This window comes from Convolutriloba macropyga, chromosome 9 (assembly GCF_964194025.1).
Source record: "Convolutriloba macropyga chromosome 9, txConMacr16.3, whole genome shotgun sequence".
In the NCBI taxonomy this organism is placed as follows: Eukaryota; Metazoa; Xenacoelomorpha; order Acoela; family Convolutidae; genus Convolutriloba; species Convolutriloba macropyga.
Genome location: NC_134476.1, coordinates 14,784,706 through 14,808,487, shown reverse-complemented (window position 1 = coordinate 14,808,487; position 23,782 = coordinate 14,784,706). Strand labels below are relative to the sequence as shown.

Genomic DNA, 23,782 nt, shown 5'->3' with positions numbered 1-23,782 from the left:
AAAATTAATCTATCTAAACTTGTTTGACTCGTGATAAAGCAAACAATAACATTGACATCGATAGTATCAATACTCAGTGAAACTTAACTTGATACACCTTTCGGATATGTTTCCATGGAAATCTTAAACTCTTTAGAAATTCTCCTATTTTGTCTGAACTCATCGATTGCCGCAATGTTGTTTATGACCTCAATTGATTTTTGTTTGTTTTGAGTATACGGCTTGTTACTATGTTGAAAAATTGGACGCAACAGTGCATAGGGCATAAAAGTTTTACGCCCCGAAAGACTCAGGGCGACATACATATCCAGGAAATTATTATGAAAGATATTACGCGCACGTATTTACCTTGACATTATTTCATCAAAGTCTCGGCAAGTTTCCTATCTTTCAAAGTTGATAATCAATTCTAACGAGATTTGTTTCACTGGTTACTCTACGCGCAGATAGAACAGAACAGCTCGATTTTTTGCAATCAAAATTAAAAATTTTGAAATAATTGTCAAAATTTGAAATTTCTGCTATTAAATGGTCAACTGTGTTGAGAAATACAAATTTAATACAATTGTTACCACAGAATGATTATAGGCTCTCGGTATAAATGTGAACGTACACTTTATAGAACGGGATACTTTTCTAAGTTTGTGCCAAATTATTAATTTATTGCAATAGATAGATTTCCGCACTTTCCATTTCTCCCACTAGAAAACATGATTCAGTTCTCTTTTCGGATCTAGTTAACTAATTCGAATGATGCAGATGCATAATTAACAAAGTCAATAGGTACGGTGTAATTTTGACCTCCAATTTGCTTGAACTAATTTTTCTATTTTTTTTTCTCAATGTGCTTTTTTAACACAAGACATATTCAAATAGAATTCACAAGACATTTTTTGCAAATGTTTTCACGGGAGAAAACGAAACAGAGATTGTGAACGTTGAACAGACTTAAAGCATGCCAAATACAGACAAAAAATCTGAAAACTAAGAGTGGTGTCAAATTAGGCCAACAATTGTCATTCGTGTTTTTATGTGGTCCGGACAGACGGTACAGGTAAAGTAGGGTTCGGCTCTTCATTCCATCGTGAGATTGGACACGGTTGATCAACACCTCCAGCTCAACAAAAGGGTTCTGCTCCGTATGTTGATGTGGGTAGTTTCACCACGCCGTTTGCTGAGGTTGTGTGTTGGGTCGATGGCTAGGCGATCTGAGGAAAAGTTTACGACTACTAAACTATTCAACCATCACTAGTGATCTACGTTCGTTATCTACTTTACGTTCTAAAAATTGATTCACTATTCATGTTGAATTTAATCATTAAAATCTAACGCAGAACTGACGGCAGAACAAACTTATGCCTCAAAATAGCAAAAAAATACACTGTTCAACGTCTATGCGCTTTCCAATTTTTCCTAAGTCCTGGAAAATGGCTCCAATTTATCTCCCCTCAATCAATATTTCAGTGCTTTATAGAAATGAGTAAGATATATTAACTTCTAGCTTCACAGGTGCACTTACTTGGTACTGAGGTTAGTAGCTAGGTTGGCCAGGGCGGAGTCTAAATCTTTCCCTAGACCACTCGTATCTCCAGTGGGTTTATTGCCTGTCCCGGCCATCATGCCCATGGAGTTCATTGAACCCTGCTGAGGTCCTCCCATCATCATGGGGCTGCCACTGTTGTTAAACATGGGAGACGGTTGCTGTCCACCGATTGGTGTTGGTTGTAAAACGTCTCCAAATACATTTGAGGTACCTACAATCAACTCCATTTTCACAGCCAAGAAAATAATCCGTTTCAGCACGCTATGGCGCTCGAAGCCAAAAAATTAGCTATGGTAACTCACTGCAGAGCTATTCTAATAGGAGTTTCCTACTAATGTTTAGGTTCCGTGTGCAGTTTTTATGTTTCCTTTTCAAATATTTTCTTAAGTGTTTAGGTTCGCAAGCGTCCGGTATTCTGCTAAGATGAGAAAATTTCACAAGTTCTGAGGATGGAAAATAGCACTAAGTTTCACAAGAATCAATTGAAGAATGAATGAATGAATTCGTGTTATGCATTTCTTATTTATACTTTTTATTTACATTTTTGTCCAATCAGAATTGAGTTCATTCTATTAATAGATAGTGAATATTTTATAAGTTTTATTTGAGTCCGAGTCTTCATGCTTGATACTGCGGCCATCTAGAAAAGCGTTTATCATGGGTTGGAAAACCCATTAAGTAATGAGTTTTGAGTCTCTGTTTCAGTTTTCATCAAATTTTTCAGTGTAGAATTGCTCAAGGTAGTCATTTTCTTCTATCGATTTAATTGTACAAGTTTGGTTTGTGGATTTTTCAATGTTGGCGTCAGTAGTAGAATAGAGTCCATTAGTTGCAGTGTGACGCAGGTGATTAGAAGTCAGGTTTGCATAAAATTGATGGAAGTTTTATGGTGAATGGAATTGATGGATGTGGTGCCATAGTGTCCTTTCGTGATTGGATTTGTGGTCTCAGGGGATATAATTTGACAGAAATTGAGGTAGATTGATGGAAGGGAGGGTTATTAATCAAAGATTGGAATTGCATTTGAATAGCTAATGTATTCTATTTGCTATCGATCACGAGATTTCTTTCAAGAGTTGGGGTAGGGGGCATAAATTGAACCAGTTTTTCATTAACTTTTATATGAAACGTTTGTTTTCATCATTCTGAAGCCTCATTATTGTATCAACTGTTGGACTGTTATATTTCAGACTAAATTTGGTATGGCGAGACAGTTATTGGGAATAAAGTAATCGAATGTGTTATCAAGTCAGTCATCAGAAAGGTATGATTAAAAGCAATATCAGTATGGGTTTGAGTATGATTATTTTCTGTAAGAGATTTGGTCGTTTGAATCAACACGACAGAGAACGGAATTGTTGGCATCTATTAAGAGTTTTAAGGGGGAGTATTGTAATCGGGAAAAACTAATAAGCATTGGGTGGAAGGAAGTGCCTTGGGTAGATGGCACTGGTATTAATAATTGGGAGGATCTGAAATCGAAATTAGTAAGTGAAGGGCGGGGGGGCTTAGTTGGGGCAAATGGCTGGCCTAAGGTGCCACTTGAAATAAGGAACGAGATAGTGGGCCTAAGTAATGATTTCTGTAGAAGTATTGATAAAATAAATAGCCTGTACGAAGTAAGAGATTTTCTGTCGAACTTGTCAAACTATGAACAGGCCTCGCGTATTTATACTGAGGTGTATCCCTATCAAGGTTTAGACGATTCAGCGGGCTGGACTTTTATTGTTAAGGGAATTTTAAATGGAAGCGTGCCCGAAAATTTGCACTGTACTAGAAGAGATGCTATGGTACAGTTTGGTCCATGGTGGACCCGCGCCCATATTGAAATAAGCGGTGATGATAGCATTTCCAAAACAGTAGTGGGAGAGAAACTGTTCTTGATTTGCGGTAGTTACAGAACATCGATAGGGTTTGACAATGTAATGGGGACACCTCAGTATTTTATGGATTTGATTAAGCGAGGGCCTAACGCTAGTGACTTAGGGACTGATATCTGGTTTTATTTATCAAATAATTCAAGCGTGCTCTGTCAACCCTCCCTTTGTAGCCACGCTGTTTTGACTTTGTCCGAGGGTGTTTCTCTAGTAACTGGTTGGGAGGCGCAAGATTTGCAAAATGTTGATGTGGGTCGGAGAATTTTCAATTGCTTTGGAATTGGAGTACGTAAAGGGGCTGTTAAGAAAATTTTAAATGATAAAGGGAAAAGAGGTTTACTCGAATGGGCTTTGGAGAGGGATATAAAAGTAGGCGGCTCCACTGATGTGACAGAGCACGTTCAATCATTAGTGAGAAATGATTTGATAATTAGGACTAAATCATATAAGCGTAAGTCTAAGTGGGGGGTAAACGAAAAACAACCAAAAGTGACGACCTCGTGGACGACGAGAGCAAATTCGTCTATTCTTTCCTCCCGCCAAAGGATTCAAGTCTCCTTTAAGGTGAGTTGTGATTATTTCTATATCGCATTTTTGCTCACTTTTCTAATGTATAAGTGGTTGCCCGATGTCATAGTACTTTTGCTTCGAAGTCACTGTAGTGCTGTTTAGATAATAATATAGTTAGGTAATACTAGTTTGATGTAAAATTGGAACAGGTATAGTTTTTTTTCTTTTTTTCAATTTTTTTCTCACGGTCTCAATTTACTTAGTTTGATCAATTAGTTGCCCGAAGTGTTTTTGTTTCCGTGATAATAAAAATAAATTTAAAGCATTCGTGAAACAATATATAATACAAACTTGCACAAATGAAAGAGGTTATAGGGCTAGTGTTGGTATTAACTTAAAATTTTAAGTTTTCTGGTATATATATATATATATATATATATATATATATATATGCGGTATTTGATTTTGAGTTACATTATAAAGGTGTGAAGGTGATGGAGGTCGTTTCAATGATCATTCTTCGAATAAATCGGCATCGTTGTGTAGATCATATATGCCGTCAAGGGGATTTGTTGTTGGGTTTTCAAGTGAGTTTAGGACATGATGATATCTGTTAAACTCGGGACTGAACGTTACTGTATGGCACGAGTGGTCTGTGTCATACAGTTCTACAAATAGCAAAATTGTGCCGTTGTTGCGGACAATGTAATCGTCGAATACTCCGACAACTTCCGTTATTTCGAATCCAGAGTTTTATTTGTAGGGAAAAGGGGAGGACTGTCGGGAGATAGTGTCTGTCTGGATTGCTAAGTTGGAACCAGTTGATGAAGGCCGCGTTGTGGCCTTGTCTCGCAGCGTGTGGAAAGTTGGGCATGGTTGTTAAATGTTCGTGTTGATCAGCTCAAATTCTCCGTCTAGGAATTCGTCAGTGGAGTTTTCTATGAAATTTAAAATTATGTTGTATGCTGGATGGTTTTTTTCAAATATTACTTTTTCCTGGGAGGTTTCTGTTACTGTGGATGCATAAAACAAAATTGTTTTGTCTGGTAATATGGTGTAATCGGTAAAGAAGCACAGCTTCAGGTCGAACTCAATCCAAAAATAAATGAAGAGAGGGTAGCGGGTGGATGTTTTCTCAAAATATGGAATTGTCTCCCCGAAGTGATCGATAGATAAAAAAATCGGGCGTTGACGATCGGGACATTGGCAAGTCTTCAGTTGTTTAGTTAGAGACTGTTGGTGACGGGGTATTGTAAACTTCAGGCGGGACCGGAGAAGTGGAGGAAGAATAGTCTGAAATGATTTCGATGTCGGGGGATTCAGGATTATCAGGGATGCTGGCTTCGGTCATTTTGTCATCGTTAGGTGTCGGCTTTACTGCTTGTGCTGTTGCGGGGTATTGAGTTATAAAATTTAAGTGGGAGTTTTGGGATGCTGTTTGGATACAAGTTTGAATTTCGTGCCACGCGGCGGAGTCGTAAAGAATGTTTATGGGGAAAGTTGAAAGGTGGACAGTATTGTTAATGATAGTTTCCTGTCTTACTTGCAGCTGTACTGAAGGTTCTTGGTTTAGAAAAAAGCTATTCTGTAGCTATCTATGTAAGCTGGCAAAAAATTGTAATGGGTAAAAATCGGTTGCTCTATTTCTATAAAATATTCGAAAATTGGTTCGCTCATAGTTTGTTCTAAGTGTGCATAAATTTTGTTTGGTAAGATTGCGAAAGAATAATTGAAATTGTAGCGAGCTTTTTCGGAGTGGTATAACGCGGGAAAAAAGTGTGTTCATTTGTCCGTTCCTTTTCTTTTTCTGTTCTATTTTTCCACTGAATTCTGATTGGTTCGGTTTTGCCTGTTATTCCTTCATTTTGTTTTTGCACTAAGCTGAACTGAGACTAGTTAGGCGCAACTTCTTCAATGCTTCAGCTGATAACGAAGCCGCGCTCTGGAGGTTCTTGAGAATGGTAAGGTAACTTTTTCTTTGTGTTGTCTAAAATTTGTAAATTTCAGATTCCTTGTTTTCCAAGTTTCGAATTGATGCATATCTGTGGGAAATTAATCTTAGGAAAATTTTAATCCGGGTTCCACGAGGAGCCCGAGGAACCGTTATTCTTTTTTTTGAGTCCAAATTTTGGGCTGAAAGTTTGAGGGTCGTAGCCCTTTTAGTTTTCGAGATATCGCACTTTAAAGTTGAAATTTTTTCCGACACTTGTAATTTTTTTCAAGGGAAAATTAGTCTTCCCAAGGGAAAATTTCTGGACTTGTGCGTTTTTTCTTCGAATTTTTTTGTTGCGAAAAAAAAAATTTGGTTTTATTTTTTTATAAAAATTTTTTTAATCCTTATTAAACACTTCCGGTGTTCATGGTTCTGATTGGTTACGCCCCGTAATGGGTTGGTAGTTTTGGTTGTGCATGCTCTGGTATATGAGTGTAAATTGGTTGAGAAGTGACTGGCGGAGGTCTGTTAATATGTTCAATCGTTAGTGTGGGCTCTTCCGATCTTATCAGTCGTTTGATGTAGTCCCTCAAAAAGGTGTACGGTGTACGTACTCGTGTGCTATCGTTGTCCTGCCGGGTGTCAAATTCGTTTTTAATTTCCAAAGGCAGAACAAGTGAACATTTATGTAGTGGATGTTCAGGATGCTCTTGTAGATATTCATAGTCATTGATTGCAACTACTTGCACTGGCTTCGTTTTGATCTTTCTCCCTTCGTGTGTTATTCGGAAAGGACACCTGTGGTGTAGTTTTACCCATTTATGTAATAAATGTGAGTATGTGAGATGCAGAAAAACACTTATCAGGAATGAAAGGAATCCAAAAAATAATGACATCTGCCATGGAATGTTCTCAAGCTTTAGTTTCAGTGCTTGAAACTTCTCCAGTATTGGTTGTGCAATTTTTTCGATCGTTTGTTTGCTGGTTCTTCTTGAATCAATTTGTTGGAATTGTGGCTGTATTTGATGTAGAATTTGAATTTGTGCTTCTGATCTTGATGAGAAACTTGGTAATTCTTCAAGTGGCGGTAGGAGGTTAAAGATGGTACTTATTGGGTCAGGTAATTGGAAGTCAAGTCGTATTGCCGGTACCGAATCGAAGGTGAAGATCTGATTGTAAATGAATGTTTGGTCCACGTAGTTGTTTTCAACATCCCAGTGTAATGATGCAAACTCTGCATCCAGGATGCTCAATCCTTGCTAAGGGATTGCTGCCATTCCCTGCGCTCTCGTTGGTCCACGTAGTTGTTTTCAACATCCCAGTGTAATGATGCAAACTCTGCATCCAGGATGCTCAATCCTTGCTAAGGGATTGCTGCCATTCCCTGCGCTCTCGATGAGTGTGTAGTCGTCGCTTGCCGACTTAATTAACCAACGACCGAAGCCAAGATTGCGAGCCTTTTCAGTCAATGGTAATTCTATAACATCCAATTGACAGCGTTGCAATGCTAGTAGCTCGTCGTCGTGGTATAAAAGTGTAGCCATGCAAGACTGATAAGTCTGCTCTGTAGGTATGGCTTTTGTGCATATTGCATATTTTTGAGACCCAATACAATTTTCGAGCTCTTTGTCATCGATTAACGCGAGTTCTCCGTCATCCAAGACGGCCATGTATTTGGCTTCTAGACGCAAAACTAATGCTTTGCCTGTATCCCCGAAGGGCATGGGGATGGGAATGGCATGCAGCACATTGATAACTGTGCACTTTGATGCTATCGGTATGGCCAGTGTCAGGATCAGACCTGATTCAATTGCCTCAACTTGTGTGACCAATTTTGTCTCATAGTACGAGAGAATGTCTTGAATTGGTACGGCAAGTGGCAATCGGTCCTGTATCCCATTTTGTTGTAAGTGTACCATTGTAAGAATTTCATGGAGCTGCTGACGAGGTACCAGCGGCATAGGTAATAGCTGGTTCATGAGTGGTGTTAGTGAATTCAGAACATGATTTCTAAAGGTGTACAGAGCTGCTCTGTAAGTTTTAATGTTCGCCAGAGTTGTCTGAAAGATATTGCTTAAGAAAAGACTGTGTTGGTTTATTTGTTCGCGTACATAAAGGTATTGTAGGCAGTTTCTCATATGGTGGACATTCACACGGAGCGCAGTGAACTGCCCCTCTGCTAGCTCCCAGTTCCTGTTTTGGGTTTTAATTATCTCGTCCAGCGCCTCTTTTATTGCTTTAAGTTCTCCCGAGACCACAAAGAATTTTTCGTTCTGTGAAGTTGTTATTTGTTCGACATGTTCTGTCAGGTATTGGAGGCAAGCCATGGCTTGTCTGATGTTTTCTTGGTTTCGTTTTACCCGTTTGTCGCATCCACCAAATACTGATTTGATAAAGCACAGGAGTTTGTCTCCTGCGCCAATTCCAATTCCCAGAACTGCAGCGGCTGCGGCCCTTGGTTTTCGAGAAAAAGTTGTGTCCGTTGCGGCGTGTGAGCGGAGGAGTTGTGACATTTCTATTTTTAAGGATTCGATATCCTGCTGTGCGAGTTCGTTTTCCATGATAGCTTGTTTTGCGATCCATTGTAAACCACATGTTGATTCAGTCATGTTGGTATAATTGAGTGGGCAACCATAATTCTTTGAAGTCCACATACTTGCCAGTTCTCGAGTGAGATTTGTAAGTTTCGACTCTACTGTTTTTTTGTAGACTGGGTAAGGGACTAGGATTTCTGTCTTTACAAATTTTTCTGTTAAGAGAATTTTCTGATGTAAGTTAAAAAGTACACTTTAGTTGCCACTGCTGGCTGCTTACTTGAGGTGGTTTGAATATTTGTCAGTAAGTGAAGTAGGAAGCAGGCTATAGCTTGTTCTGGAAGGTAATTGAACATGGTTAGTGAATGGAGTTGTTTTTTTTTAGTTGAGAATGCTGCTGATTTCGAAGTTAGTAAAGTTGAAGAATGATTTTACTAGTTATTTTTGTGGTATATATAGTGAATACAAACGATTGTCATTGGGGAAGATAAAAGCCAATAAGAATGGAGCAGTAAAGTAATGACGTCATAGTAAAGAATCTTCTGTATCCGTTGCGTAGTCCAGAGTTTGATGAAGATTACCGTCAATTTGTTGCCTATGGAGAGTTAGTGGAATGACCCGCCTTCTGTTTGGTAAAATGGGACCTAGGTCTATCAATTCTCTGGGAGGTACCCTATGCCTTAATGGCGATGAGTGCCTAGGACCTTGGAAATTAAGGTCTGAGTCAGTTTCTGTTGTTTCGAATACTGGATCGTCGTACGATACTCCGTCGTTATATTCTTGGGAGTTGGTTACTGCTGATTCGTTTGCTGAATTTCGTAGAGAATCTGTCGCAGGCAAGTTGTTTCCATTTTCAGTTTCTGATGTTTGTTCAGTTGCATCATTGTTTTGGGGTATTGAAGTGTTGGTTTCCGCAGAATTGAAGGTATCATCGATGTTTCCCGAGGCTATTGAAAAATAAAACTCAAGCGAGGACTCGGGGTCACTGGTGCTAGTTTCTATATCGCTATTGTCTGCATCACTGAAAACAATGGAGAGGTCAGGGTCAGGGTAATGACTGAGTGGGAAGTAAGTGATCACTTTCACTTGCGGATCTTCTTGGGAAACTTGTAGGCTGTTATATACAGTGCTCTGTAGGCTGTTATATACTTGTAGGCTGTTATATACCAATGCAAGGTGGTCGCTTCGTCTCAGGTTGTAGGGCCTTTGTGAGCCAAATCGGGCATCTGTTTGAGGGAAATTACTGTTTGCAGAAAAGACGTAGTCTACCACATCTATTTTTTCTGGTGTTTCTCTTGCTTCAGACGGCACTGAGCCTTCCACAAAGAATGTATTTTCGTCGTATATAGTTTCCTGTTGAATTTGTTGATGGTTTGTTGGCGGTTCTTGTGCTGAGAAGCTCGCCGTTTGTACATTTTGATTGAAACTGATTGATCTGGTTTCTGGCACTGCTCTGGGTAGAGTCATTGCTTCTTGGTTGATGTGGTTCTCGATCTGGTTATCAAAGAACTGGGGTTCTCGTTTCTCTTCAGGGATTGAGTGATCGGCCTCAAAATTTCGAGGGTCGATTGATTCTAAGTCTTGGATTTCATATTGTGGTTTTATTGGTCGCAATCGCATTCTGTGTACACATTGTGTATAATTTGTGTTAATTTTCCGCACAATATAGTTGGCATTTGTGAGTCTCTTTTCCACTTGGTACATAGGAATCCATCTGCTCTGTTGTTTGTTCATAGTTGCGATTTGTGTTGTACATTTTGGGTCCAAAATGAGGCAATAAGTTTGTTCTTTCAGAGGAGATGCATTGGCTTTCCTGTCGTAATATTTCTTGTATTTGAGGTATGAATGAATAAGATTTTCTTATACGGAAGCGAATAGCTCAGTTGTTTTATCCTGGATTTCCTTTATGCAATCCGCTTTTGGCTTGTGTTGCCAAAGACGTGTTTTGAAAGCGTAGGTCGAGTGGGTTGACTGGTGTGCGTCCGTGAAAGACGTCTGATGGCGTACACCCTAATGCTGGAGCGTAGGTAGTGTTGTGTATGAATACTGCAATATCAACGTATCTATGCCAGTCGGAAGACGTTTGGTTTTCATTGATTCGCAGAATTTGATTGAGTGGGGCGTGGTTTCTTTCGAGTAATCCAATTGTTTGTGCGTGTTTCAGTGTGCAGTGTTTGAGTTTGATCTCAAGAATTGTGGCGAGTTCGCTCATTAAATGTGACTTAAAAGCTGTCCCTAGGTCGCAGATTATCTGTGATGGAATGTATGAATGTTTCAGGAAGATAGAAATAAGCATTCGGGCTACAATATCGGCGTCACCTTTCATCATAGGTATTGCGAATAAGTATTTCGAGAAGACATCTATCCCGGATAATATGAAGGTGTACGGTGAAGGGTGCATTTTTCCGACAAAGGTCGATGAGGAGTACATCTGCTGGAAAATTTTGTAAGGAAGACATTGGTTGTAGAGGTGGTCTCAGAGCTGCTGTGGGACTAGGTTTCGTTTGTAAACAAGTCACGCAGTTTCTGATGTAGTCAGTTAGTGTTTCGGTGAAATTGGGGAAATAGAACCGCTTCCGAAATTCGGCTATGGTACGCGACACACCTTTATGTCCGCTCCAGACACTGTTGTGGATGCGGAAGAGTACTTCTTTTTGCAAGTGAATTGGAACACAGTATTGTTTGATGAAGCTGTTGCCTGTATGATTGTAGAACTTGCTGTGTAGCACTCCGTCAAACATAGCGAGTCTTGGGTATTGTTTCAGGTACTTTTTCAAGTCTGCTGAGAGATATTGGGCGGTTGTTGGTGGGCCTCTTTCGAACCAAAGGATAACTCTTTTGATGTCGGAGTCTCTTTGTTGTTCGGCTCTTAGATTCAATGGCGAGTGACCGGTTGTATCAAAGTCGTCCGTTGGATTGTGTTCGTGTATTGCCTGGAGCTGCACCGGTTTTATTTGTTGAATATGAACCTCCTCAATGATTTCTGTTTGATCTGTTTCGTTGGCGGTCTGAAAAAGATAGTGTTTCCTAGTATTTTCCTTGTATGTTTCGTGCAGGAGTGCATTAATTGAGTTGTTCGGGACTTCGGTGGTAGTGTCAATTTGGACTTCACTGATTGGTATCTTCGAGTTGATGCGAAGTGTGAGTTTTTCCTTCGGGCTAATGTGTATCCTTGAGAGGTAATCTCCCGCGAGGTTGGCTTTTCCGGGGATATGTCCTAGTATTATGTCAAAACTCAATACGTGATCTAATGCGTTCCACAGCGTTGGTGGGTTGCTCTTTGTTTGAAAGAATCTGGTGACAGCTCTGTTGTCTGTCAGGACTAGTACGGGTTTCTCGCATCCCCAAAGGATGTTTGCAAACATATCAAGGGCAAAATGAACGGCAGGAAATTCTTTCGCGTAGGTTGACATCTTGAGTTGATTCGGTTTGAATATACGTGAACCAAAACTTACAGGTGCATAAATTTTGTGTTCAGACGCTCCGTTTGTCGTTTGGTGTAATCCTCGATCATTAATACAAATCCGGCAGCATAGAATGATGCATCGGCCATAATGGCATATTGTCTATTGGTCATCGGTAGCCTTAGTGATATTTCACAGGCTGATTGTAGATCTTGTGTCAGTTTCTTTGACATTATGTTGTGCTCCTCGTTTATTTCAAAGTCTGTTTCTTTCTTAATTAATCTATAAAAAGGAAGCAGCTTTTCTCCGAGCTCTGGTATGAAAGCTTTGTAAAAATTGAAGAAACCGATCATTCTTTTTGTTTGCTTAACATTTTTCGGCATCTTGAATGTTCTGAGGAACGTCGCGATTTTCTGTTTGATGGGGGTCAAAGCCTATGAAGTTATCGTGTTCCCCAAGAACTGAATTTCCTTCAAACCAAAGGCGCATTTATCTGTAGCTAGCTTTATTCCTGATTCTCTGATGCACGTAAAGACTGCTGATAGTTTTTCCAGCATATCTGGGAGATCATGGGCACCTACTCCAATATCGTCTACATATTGAAAACATTTGTCAGCGGTAATTACGGGGTCAAGATTCTGTCGCATGAAGGAGCTGAATGCGCTGACACTTCTGCTCAGTCCTTGTGCTAATCTTTTAAATGCGTAAGTTCGCGAAGCAAAATTGAAAGCGAGCAGTTGAATATATTGTTCGTCGGCCATTGGCACGGCGTAGTATCCGTGGCTTCCGTTGATTTTGCAAAAGAGCTTTTTGCCTGCAAGATGGCTTCCTGCGTCAGCCAGTGTTGCTATTGGGAAATTGTTGTTGTTAGTCATTTCGAATCAGGTGGTTGATTTTACGCAGATCTATTAATATTCGTAGTTTTCCATTCGGTTTTCTTTTTGCGAAGATTGGTGATGAAAATCTACTGAATAGCAACGTTGTAATCACGCCGTAGTATTGTAATAAGGGGAGTTCTACTAGGAGATCGTCTTTGAGGTGGATGGAACCTCTTTGGTTTTTTGAATATACTGCTCTATCAGTATCAGGCGTCAGTTTTACTGAGAATTTTGAGGTGTAGCCAATGTCAAGGCTATGTCTTGTAAATATATCGTTGAAATCCAATAAGAGATCCTCTGTCTTCTTCTTTTCGTCGTCTGTTAGGACACTTCCGTGCCAGTTAAAGGATTCCGAGAATGTTTTTCGGTCCTCTACATTATCCAGTGGTCGAATGGACTCTCTCTTCTTGAAGCGAATGAGTTCTTCGTAAATCCGTTTTTCTAGTCCTGTGAGTTTGGATGGATCTTCAGTTGTCTCTGGGGTTGGAAACCAATATTTTGCGTTGTGGTTAATTGTGATGTGATTTAGCTGGCCCTTCGCTACTTTCTCAATATGTTTCGATATGGTTTTTGTGAGAAATTATCTGTTTCCAGCAACTTGGGCTCTAATGGGATAAGATAGCGAGCTTGTTCGGGTTTGATTATCGTGAAGGTTGCAGGTAGTGTGTTTCTTTCGATTGTGATCGGTACTTCCGTTGTGTTGATAGCCATTAGTTGAATTGGTTTGTCCTTTAGCATTTTGTTTATCGTACTCGAAAGGCAGACTCCTATCTTTTCGAGTTTTGTTGTAGGCTCTACTATTCAAATTTGGTGATCTGCTTCTAATGGTTGATAGGGCATGAGTTCAATCATTTTCTGTTCGCCGGGGTTAATTGTAACTCGAGTGGTTGTTTTAAGATAAATTTTACGTTTATTATTGAATCGTTTCGATGTTTTTGAGCCTGCCGTCTGCATCAAATTCAGCTGAAATGTGAATTCAGGGATATGTAGATAGCGGTTGTGGGCGTCGATTGTTATTTCATTTTTGTCGAAAAAGGGGAACCCAAGTAATATGCCGGAGAGTTTCTCAAAAACCATAAAGTCCTCTGTGAGTTCTAAATGGCCAATTTTGAATGTTTAATTTGTCGTGAATAAGATTTGAGACTGATGCATAAACGCTGTGGAGACGGTAATTTCCGGTGGTGCCTTTTTTATGGGTTTTTTCGTTAGATTGTAGATTTTATCAAAATGTTTTTGTGACATAGCGCTACCAAATGCTCCAGTGTCAGCTATGGCTTTCATTGTAATTGAGCCTAATTGAATAGGAATTAGAAAGACGTTTTCGTTATAGCTAGTTGTACAGTAAGAAATTTTTTGTAGAAAAGCAAGCAGGTTATTCAGTTTTTTGGCTGTTGGTTGAATGGCATTGTTGCGTCGCGATAAGGTGGTTGCCTCTGAGTGCAATCACGTGCGGTATGCTCGTTGCTTGCGCATATCCTGCAAAAAGTTCGCATTGGCGTGGGAGATCGTTGTCGCTGGTTGTATTGTTGACTTTGGTTGTTATATCTGCTTATCGCGTTTGTACCTCTTCCTCTACCTCGATAGAAAGGGCGGTTTTGATAACCTCAGAAGCTTCTATTTTGGTTTGGCGTTCTGTATGCTGTGTTATTTCTGTTGTAGTTTGTGAAAGGTTTAAATTTATTCTGGGTGGTGTTCGGCCATCTTGGTGGTGTTATTTGTGAGACTAATGCCTGAATTGAAGTTATTCCTGCTACCATTATATTTTCGACCGCTTAGTTAAAAGCAGAGTTTTGGGAGCTTGTTAGTGAGTTGAAGGCTGTGGTGTGTGCTGGCTCTGGGTTTAATTGGTCTATTCGAAGTCGTCTTTTGACTATAGAGCATAAGTCGTTTACTCCGACATTGTCCAATTCTCTGAGAAGAACTTTTTTGTATTTGAAGGGCATCCCCTGTATAAATTGTTCTCGGATTCTTCTTGTCCGCTCGTCATTGCGGTCAATTCCGGCACCAACGTCATCGACGATTGCTAAGTTGGCAAGCCACTGTAAGTCAGTTAGAAAATCGTCTGGTTGTTCCTTCACGGGATCAAATTTTCTGCTCTGTAAATCTAATTCAAAATTACGCCGTTGGTCTGGACCTAAGTAGCGGTTGCGTAACTGTTCTAATACGTCATCAAGGGCGTTTCGTGTGTTTTCTGGTAAGCGTAGATAATAGTTTAATGCGTTTCCGTCGAGGTGTAAATGTAGTTATCGGGCTTGTTGGTTATGATCCGCCGGAATTCTGGCAACTGCTATGCTTGCTCTCAAAAGACCTTCAAATTGGTCCCAGTTTTCGTTGGGTAGCCCGGCAAAACGTTTGAGCCGAAGTGTGGTGGGTGCGGCGCGGCCATATCTGTTGTTGTATTTTATGAGTGAAAAGAACAATTCTCCTGTTGATCTTGTCCGTTTGTTTTCAATCGACAAAGTGGGCAGGTCTGGCGTATTGGTTTATGTGAGGTGATTAAGTTGGTTTTTCCTGTATTAGCTTTTATGAGTTCGTGTATATCACCTTCTGGGAGTTTAACTTTTGTTGAGTTTGATTTATTTTTAATGATGATTATTCCATACCTCTTGGAGATCGGTGGAACAATTTGACATTGGGGAGTTGTAAAACGGCATCCAGAATTTGCTTGTTTTTGAGTGATAAGTTTCCCAAAAGAATAAACATTAGTTTGAGATAAACATGAATTTTGAGACAATTGTTTTTTATGAAGCTTCAGCTGTGATAATTTTTCTCTGATTCCGTTTCTTTAGTGTTGCAGAATGACGCTCTTGATCTCTGTCGCCATATGGTAACTCTCTGCAGAGCTATTCTCATAGGAGTTTCCTACTAATGTTTAGGTTCCGTGTGCAGTTTTTATGTTTCCTTTTCAAATATTTTCTTAAGTGTTTAGGTTTGCAAGCGTCCGGTATTCTGCTAAGATGAGAAAATTTCACAAGTTCTGAGGATGGAAAATAGAACTAAGTTTCACAAGAATCAATTGAAGAATGAATGAATTCGTGTTATGCATTTCTTGTTTACTTTTTATTTACATTTTTGTCCAATCAGAATTGAGTTCATCCTATTAATATATAGTGAATATTTTATAAGCTTTATTTGAGTCTGAGTCTTCATGCTCGATATTAGCACATCATCAAATAAAAACTACATTTATCAATATCGTTGGCGGTCATTCTGGCGGCAATGCATTATTTTGTTTTGAAATTTTTTAACCTTGCGGCTGCCCACAAACTTCAGCCGAAACAGAACCTTCTACTGACCACTCTCACCCTTTCCGCTGGTCTGGTTCTTATCTGCAATTATCCCGTAGATTAACAAACATCTCTGAGAATTATCAACCTAGTCAGTGTTGAACAAAACTTATATTTTGCACAATATTTTTAAAAATATTCAAAATTTCCTCATTTTTCTTAAGCAATTACCCACCTTTTTTATATCGAAGTAACTACAAAAATATTATGCTTGTAGTTAACAAATTGATTGGCTCTTCTTGACACAGAAGAGCATAAACAGAGTTTTAAAATTTTTGAATAACTTCCATGTGTTGCAGTTTGGTGGAAAACAGACAAACTTTTTCCCCTGTAGAGTAGCAGAAATGCTGATTGTTAGGAAACCATTATAGCAAGCTATTTTTAAAGGTCTCTTGTTTACATAAAAGGAAAACAAGGACATTTTTTGTAAAAAAAACTTCCATCTTTCGGCAAATTAACTTTAACAATTTTTTAACAATATATTTGAGAAACTTGACATTTACGCGTAGTTTTACGTAAATATTAAAAATAACTTCATCCACTCATTCTTGACTGTTGTACAAAATCTCCTGCTAACCTTATTCTGTTTTATCATTCAAACAAAATTTTGAGTTTCGGAACAATCACTTTGAAAAGCTGCTTGTTCTTTAGTGATACCAAGTTGACGAATAATGTCACGCCAAATTGTTCTAGTCCAACAGAAGGCTCAACTTTATTATAACCTGATTGGACAAGGAGTAATATGCAGGGTATATTCATTGCATTTATTAGAACACAAAAAAATAGCAACAAATAGTTAACAAAAGCAACCAATTTTGGCATATTTTTAAATTTGAGTTTTTCTAACAAAATGTTAACAGGGGAGTTCAGCTGTTCAACGACGGGGAATTGCTCTCAAGATGCCCGTGAGCGGCCGGCTTCGTAAGTTACCAGCTGAAGCATAGGGATGCTAGCATTAGAGGGGGGGGGGGAGCGTTGGGGGGGGGGGGGGCTTGAGGTAGGTGGAGTAGGGTGGTCCGGGAGCGTTGGGGGGCTGATTGCGGGAGTGCGGTAACAGGTGTTCAAATTTTTAAGATTAAGAACCGCCCTTCACACCAAGAAATTGTGTACTCAAAACAGTTTCAGTGAATCGCATACTTAGAGACTACTAAAACAAGACCCTGAGAGCCACTCAGACACTTAATGCACTCCCAGCGCTACCTGTTCATTCTGTTTTTGTCAAACAGCTTATAAAAACACTACGATTGCTAGTTCTAGGAATTTACAGGTTCATCCCATTGTATTTTCTATACTGCACCAATTTCATTTCAAAATTAAAACTCATGTTCAAGTTTACAAAGCCCGCAAGGGAATCAAACAAAACCGACTAACGTCGGACGAATTCCTCTCACACGACCGGCGAACAGTTGGCATAGGTAGTACCCAGCTGGGGCTCACAGATCCTTGCATTGGGGGTAGTTGAGTAGGGGTCGGCGATCCAACGATGGGGGGGGGGGGGTAGTGAAGCGATTAGCGGGTGGGGGTAATGTTGGGAGGGCCAGACGAGATGGTGTCTATTACACCAGGTAGAGAAGGGAGGACAAAGGGCGTGTTGGTGGTGAGTGGGTGGTGACGAGGGGGGGGGGGGGGTCATCAAAATTTCAAGATAAAAAACCGCTCTTTGCACATAAAAACGTCTCCTCAAAAGTTTTGGTGAATCGCATTCTTAGACACTGGCTCTAAGAGTACTTAATGCCCTCCGAGCGTTATCCCATTTTTCAGTACGAAAGTCAAATGGGTCACAGGAAAAATCTGTCAGGCGAAAATCGCATTAAAAAGACCACATGATTAATAAAATTGCTGTAAACTTCCTAAGTTATGCAACTTTTGTCATTGCAACAAGAGTTGATACGAAATCTCACCACACAGTTATTAACTCAATGTTTTCAGCACGTCAGCTTCGCCTCCCAGTTTGATAAATTGTCGGATTAAAAAAGCTTGCGGTAAAAAAATAGTAGTAAATGCTTGCAAACGAGATCGAGAATGTGTCACAGCCCTTGTTGAAAGAAGCCGCTGTTGAAAAAACCGACTGCCGTCAAAGCGACAAAAATTGCTCCCGAACGACCGAATGGGGGTTGGCTTTGATTGTAGCTAGGCTTAGGGTGGCCAGCCGCCTTTTTTCTCTTCTGTCAAATTTTCACAGAAAGATCCGTGAAAGATCGCGTAGGAAAACTAAAAACAAATTGAGAAAATTCAGTTGGTTAAAACGAGTTTAGATTTTCACAGAGTTATTCTTTTCAAATTCAAGAAAAAAATTAGGGATTTAAACCACTTGACCAAAAATTTCGAAAAAAAAACAATTTTTTGCGCTTTTTTCTTTGAAAAACAAAATTTCGTTAAAGAATATTTTAAGACGTCTTTCTGTTTTTTGTTGACTAACAACTAGTGTACGAACCAATGTGTTTCTTTATCGAAATGTTTTTAGGAGAGCAGAAAACATTCTGGGAATTCAGAGCTCTTAATATACTAAAAACCAACTCTGAAAATGTCAAAATAAAACCAACAAAATTTTCATTTCTACATCCTAGAGTTCTTTTTGAGATCTTCATTTTTCATAAGAATTAATCATTTATTCAATTTCAAAAGCACACAGACGAAAAGTACAGATTTCATGAAACGATTAAAAACAACAAAATTTTTTTATAGAAAAGAAAATGCGAAAGTTTTTTGTATTCTTTATTTCATCGGAGAAGATTGTTCAGACTAATCTGCTGTAGTATAAAGCAATACCGAAGAATTTAAGAATCAGAGAGTAAGCGGATCGCCATGTTCAGCAACTTAATAAATAGAACTAGTGAAAATAAAAGTTTTAGCTTTCTTTTATTCGAAATTCTTCTTCGACCTGATTTTTTGAAAAATTTATCGATTTTGAAACACCACAAAAAACTAATTGTTTTGAAAAGCTGAAGAATTTTTTCAGTTTTCATTTCTTGTAAAAATAAAATGATGCAAAGAGTGAAAGGGCCCAAAACGCTTAAAACAATTTTTCTCAGTACTACCAAATGATCGCCTTTTAGACAAACAGAGTCGTTCCTTTACATGTTAGACAAATAGAGCCAGAATTTAGAAACTGTTGGAAATCTTAACTGTTACAAACAGTTAGAAAATTAGAAAAGTTTCCTATTATTTGCTGAATTGTGGTTTTAAAATCTTTTCGAAAACAAAATTGTTTTCACTAAATCAAGCTGATAATCTACAAAGTTTTGAAAAATTAATGGTACCTTAATTTCATGATCCTTCAAAAAAGACACAATTTTTCGAAAAACTTTCGAAAAGATCATTTCAAAGTTTAGTCTCAAAAATATATAATTACCGATACAAGTGCCTCAAAAAGTCCACATCACTTTCTCTTAAAAGAACACGAAGAACCTAAATGGATGCTGACGAAACTTGAGTTACGACAAATCACAAAAAAAGGTGTCGGGGTTTATACATGTGTTTGTGCGCGCATGCGTATGTGTGTGTAATGTGTGTTGTGCGTATTTGTATGCTTTGTCTGTTAGGTTTTGTCTAGCTGAAGAAAGACTGCATATGTAGGTTCAAACATAGTAATTCAAACATAAGTAATTCATACAAGTTGTTTTCGGATACTCCCAACCAGTTCTCTGACAGACCTTAAAGCTATTTCAACCTCCTTGAGAGTAATGTTGGAAAAATCTGTGCTTCGCACGAGCCTTGTTAGTTTTCCAGCTACCTTTGTGAATGACCAGACAGTTCTGGATATTCATATCTGAGCGACAATTACTACGCCTCATTCTAGGGTCTTTGATCAACTGTGTGTCACTCGGGGTGTTACAACAGGACAATTCAACTGGACCATTAATTTTGTATCAAATTAACGACAAATGAAATAATTACATTAAAAATTACACTATTCGCTGATTATATAGTTCTAGTTGAACCGTCCATATATCTCGATTATGAGAACACTTACCGTACGTAGTAGGCGTGGTTCCAAACGCAGCTTCAAAATTGACGGCCTGTTGTGTGTTGGAGTTCATACTGGGATAGCCAGGTTGCTGATAAGGATTGCCACCTAAATAGCACATCGACAGTTATGATGCGATAACTCCATTCCAAAACATCCATACATTCAATAAGACTAATAGCAGTCTCATTTGCTGCTTTTGTCATCAACAATACGACGTATACATGCACAGCTAACGTGAACCTTGATTGGTCTCATCAGAGCGTGAAGTTACTACACAACTGTGGTTCTATAGGTGCAAATCATCCAAAAAGTGCATCGTCTGGCGCGCTTTACTAAATTGAATCTTTGCACACAATTTCATTAGCAGGGATGACCCGACCTACCAAAGCTAATCTATGGCACGACTTTGTAGAAAAATTCAAATGCAATATCAGAATTCTACATGTCTGTATCTGAGAACGTGCAAAAGTTTCCAGTCATGTGAGTACATCACCAACAGCGGTAGAAGGAGACGTGTTGTGCTTCCAGACACTAGATTTGAAATACAGAGGCAAAATTTTTGGTATAGGACTGGATTCAGAATAAACGTCGTGCAAAGAGCTCTTGATTTCTTTAACCCGGAGAATCTGAAGAACAAACTTATTGAATACATGTGGAGTTATTTTAATAGACATTGGACTGAAAACAATCCCTGTACTTGGATTTTTATTTGTTTATGTACAAACTGTCGTGCCAATCCTAGATTGTAAACGCGGGGTGTGATTCCCCAGTGGCATATCCACGAATTCATAATAATAATAATAATAATAATATCGCGTTCATGGTCAACAGACATTCGGAACAATCCAATTTAATTTCATGAAAACTAAAGAATATAACCGACTAACGTCGTGCCAACTGTTCTCATAAAACAACTGGCGAGAGCGCTTGGCTTCGTCACTAGCTAGCTGCGGCTTGGGGGGGGGGGTGAAAAAGGCAAGGGGGTGAGGTAAAATATGGTGAGATCAAATTCTAAGAACCGCCTTTCACACTATGAATTCATGTCTCTTAACCAGTTTCGGTGAATAGCATACTTAGAAACTAATAGTGAGACGTAAGAACTTAATGCCCTACCAGCTTTACCTGTTTATCCAGTTTTTACAGACGAAAAGTCAAATAGACGACAAAAAGTCGGTAGTACGGAAAATTGAATTGACCCGCAGGACTAATATAATTGCAACTAATCTATCGTTTGAGAGCAATTAATAACCAATACGGTTGAAAAATGTTCACGGTGCAGTTGACAAATTTAAAGCGATAGACGCATTAACGGTTGGGAAGCTGGTTGATTTCAGAGGATAGCTGCGATTGACCCCCTCGAGAGACCCCTGAAAGTGTCCATCTAACTTCATATAACAAGCACGGTAATCAATTACGGCTTACGCAAATTAGTCTTTTTTGATATGTTAATGCCTCAAGTTCAAAAACAAAAGACGTGAACAAGCTCCAGTTAATAAACATAAAACCGACTAACGTCGGACAACCTGCTCTCGAACGACAGGCTGGGCAATTTCATTGCTTTAGGGTGCAAAAAAATTCCGACCTACCAAAGGAGATTCGAACCCTCGACATCCGGAATACTTGAGAGACGCATTAACTCTTCTATCTCACCCTTGCGCTTTCCTATCTTACAATTGCTTTTATTATAGCAACAAACTTTACTTCGGAGTTAGAGCAATTGAGAGACAAGAGTGAAAGTCACTTGAAAATTGCGAAAATGGTAAAGCAAAAATTAAGCTTAAAAACGTTTACAATAATTGCTTCAAATTGCTTCGTTCGAGAGTAATTAAAAATTGAAGCACAATCAGTTGCTAAGAAATCAACAACATTAACCATGAAACATTGGGCAAACATGCCGCGAATTACAACAATTCGTGCAAATATACTTTTTGGCTCAGTACCGAAACTTGAGTGTTACAAAAAATGCGCGTTCTACAGACTCAATTTTTCACTGTTTCTGGCCAGGCTAAGTACTACACCAGTGAAAAAAACCACCCCGATGCGTGGGTGAATTACTAAAACATGGGCAAGGACTCAAATCTAGTCCAGGCTAAATCATTCGTCCTCTAACGAACATCGTAAAAAGACCAGCTCCTTTTCGTTAAACATTCCAGTTCAATGCCAGGAAAAAAGGGTTCAAGAGGGAAACAATGAGCAAACTCCGCAAATTATTTTTTGAATCAAGAAACTTTAAAAATTCAGCAAAAATAAACTCACCGCACTTCGTGCTGAACAGTCAGTTTCCAGCCTATTTCCCCCTATTTCAAAAATAATAATAAAACATACCCGGCAGATTGCCGGAATATAGCCGCCGTTGATTCCAAAAAGCATGATTGGGAATGAACGAATAGACTGTATTGAAAAAAAAAGATTTTTGTACAAAAATATTTTTTAAGTCCGATTTATTTTGAAGTCATTTCGTAGTTGAACATACTTCTGTTTCTTAGAGAGAGGCTACAGGGGCTACTATCAACACCAATAAGCATTAGAGGTGGTAACTAAGACTTATAGGAACGACGTTCAAATAGCGGGCATCTAAAATTGGGCTTTATGGTTTTATCCCGTTTCTATTTCTGACTTCAATTTTTTATACCGACTCTGTTCATTTTGAATTGCTTTGCTTAGCAACTGATGTTCAAATTCACTTTTAGCAGAATGAGAGAAGAGAGAAACTAGCCTAGAGAAGTCAAAAAGATTTCACGCAAAATGTCGAAAAAGCGGCAAAATGGTAAAGCGAAAAAAAGTTTGACGAAGTAAAAAAAAAATACGAGCGCAATAATAGCCGGCTGAGAAGATGAGGGCGGCTATTAAAAAGATAAACACATCAATTGCCCCCGATTCTCATAAATTTTTATTAAAAGTTTCCCAAAGCACTGAGTTGAGTTTAAATTTGATAGCTTAGCTAGCATATTGCTACAAAAGAGCCACCGTTGACCCCATCCAGGCCTATCGAGATTGAAACAAAAGCAGAAACAAATTGACAGGCTTTTTTCTTAAGTGCCAAAAAGTGTTCAAATTTAGTGTGCAGTTTAAGTTAGATTACACAAGTTTACATAATTCAAATTCCAAACTGAAGGGCATTAAGCTAAATACGGATGCCCGCTAGCAATCGCTCTAATAAACTTAAATAACTTAACGAAATATGACTTAATGACCGGGCTTCGGCGGTCTATCGAGTTTGATTTTGCCCATGGACAATAAGTGCCTTCAGTTACTACAATATCTATTTAGTGACTTTACTTGAATGAATTTCAAATCAGGACAATAAGCTTAAATCTAATACAAGTTAGCAGTATACTCTAAACTTTGATATCTTAAAGGACATGTCCAGGCATTGTTGGTTTATCCCATTTCTTTTGATTTTGCTTACTGATCATGAACGTATTCGCGTGAAACTGTTGAACAAATTCTAAATTTCATTCAGTTGAAACAGTGAGTGAGGTCAGTCAGAACTCAGACGTTGTGATTTATGTAAAACCGAAAAAAAAAACGAAAAAAATAGAAGGACAAGTCCAGAATTAACATCCAAAAAAATGAAATATAGCCAGCAGATTGCCGAAAAATAGCCAACGTTGCCGCGCTAGACCCACATCGGGATTGAAACAGAAAAAAAATTGAAATTCCTAAGTATCCAAAAATTGTTCTAATTCAGTGTGCAGTTTCAGTTAGATTCTAAACCTATACTTAATACAGCTTCTAAACTGAAGGGTATTAAGCTTAATACTAATATCAGCTAGCAATCCCTCTATTGAACTTTGATAAACTAATGCACTATGACTTAATGACCGGGCTTTATCGGTTTATCCC

At 38.8% G+C, this 23,782-nt stretch overlaps 1 protein-coding gene across 8 annotated transcripts in view; it reads right to left on the bottom strand.

Annotated features, from left to right (window-relative positions):
• Nucleotides 1–896: 896 nt before the first annotated feature.
• The window catches only part of LOC142345628 (phosphatidylinositol-binding clathrin assembly protein LAP-like), a 63,372-nt gene continuing 40,486 nt past the window's right edge, over nucleotides 897–23,782 (bottom strand). For all 8 annotated transcript variants that reach the window (XM_075397777.1, XM_075397778.1, XM_075397782.1 and 5 more), the window contains 3 exons: nucleotides 19,940–20,041; nucleotides 1,520–1,754; nucleotides 897–1,208 (listed from right to left, as the gene is read on the bottom strand). In XM_075397777.1, coding sequence (XP_075253892.1) covers nucleotides 1,160–1,208; nucleotides 1,520–1,754; nucleotides 19,940–20,041 — 386 coding nt within the window. In that variant the 3' untranslated portion in view covers nucleotides 897–1,159. The remainder of the gene's footprint in view (nucleotides 1,209–1,519; nucleotides 1,755–19,939; nucleotides 20,042–23,782) is intronic.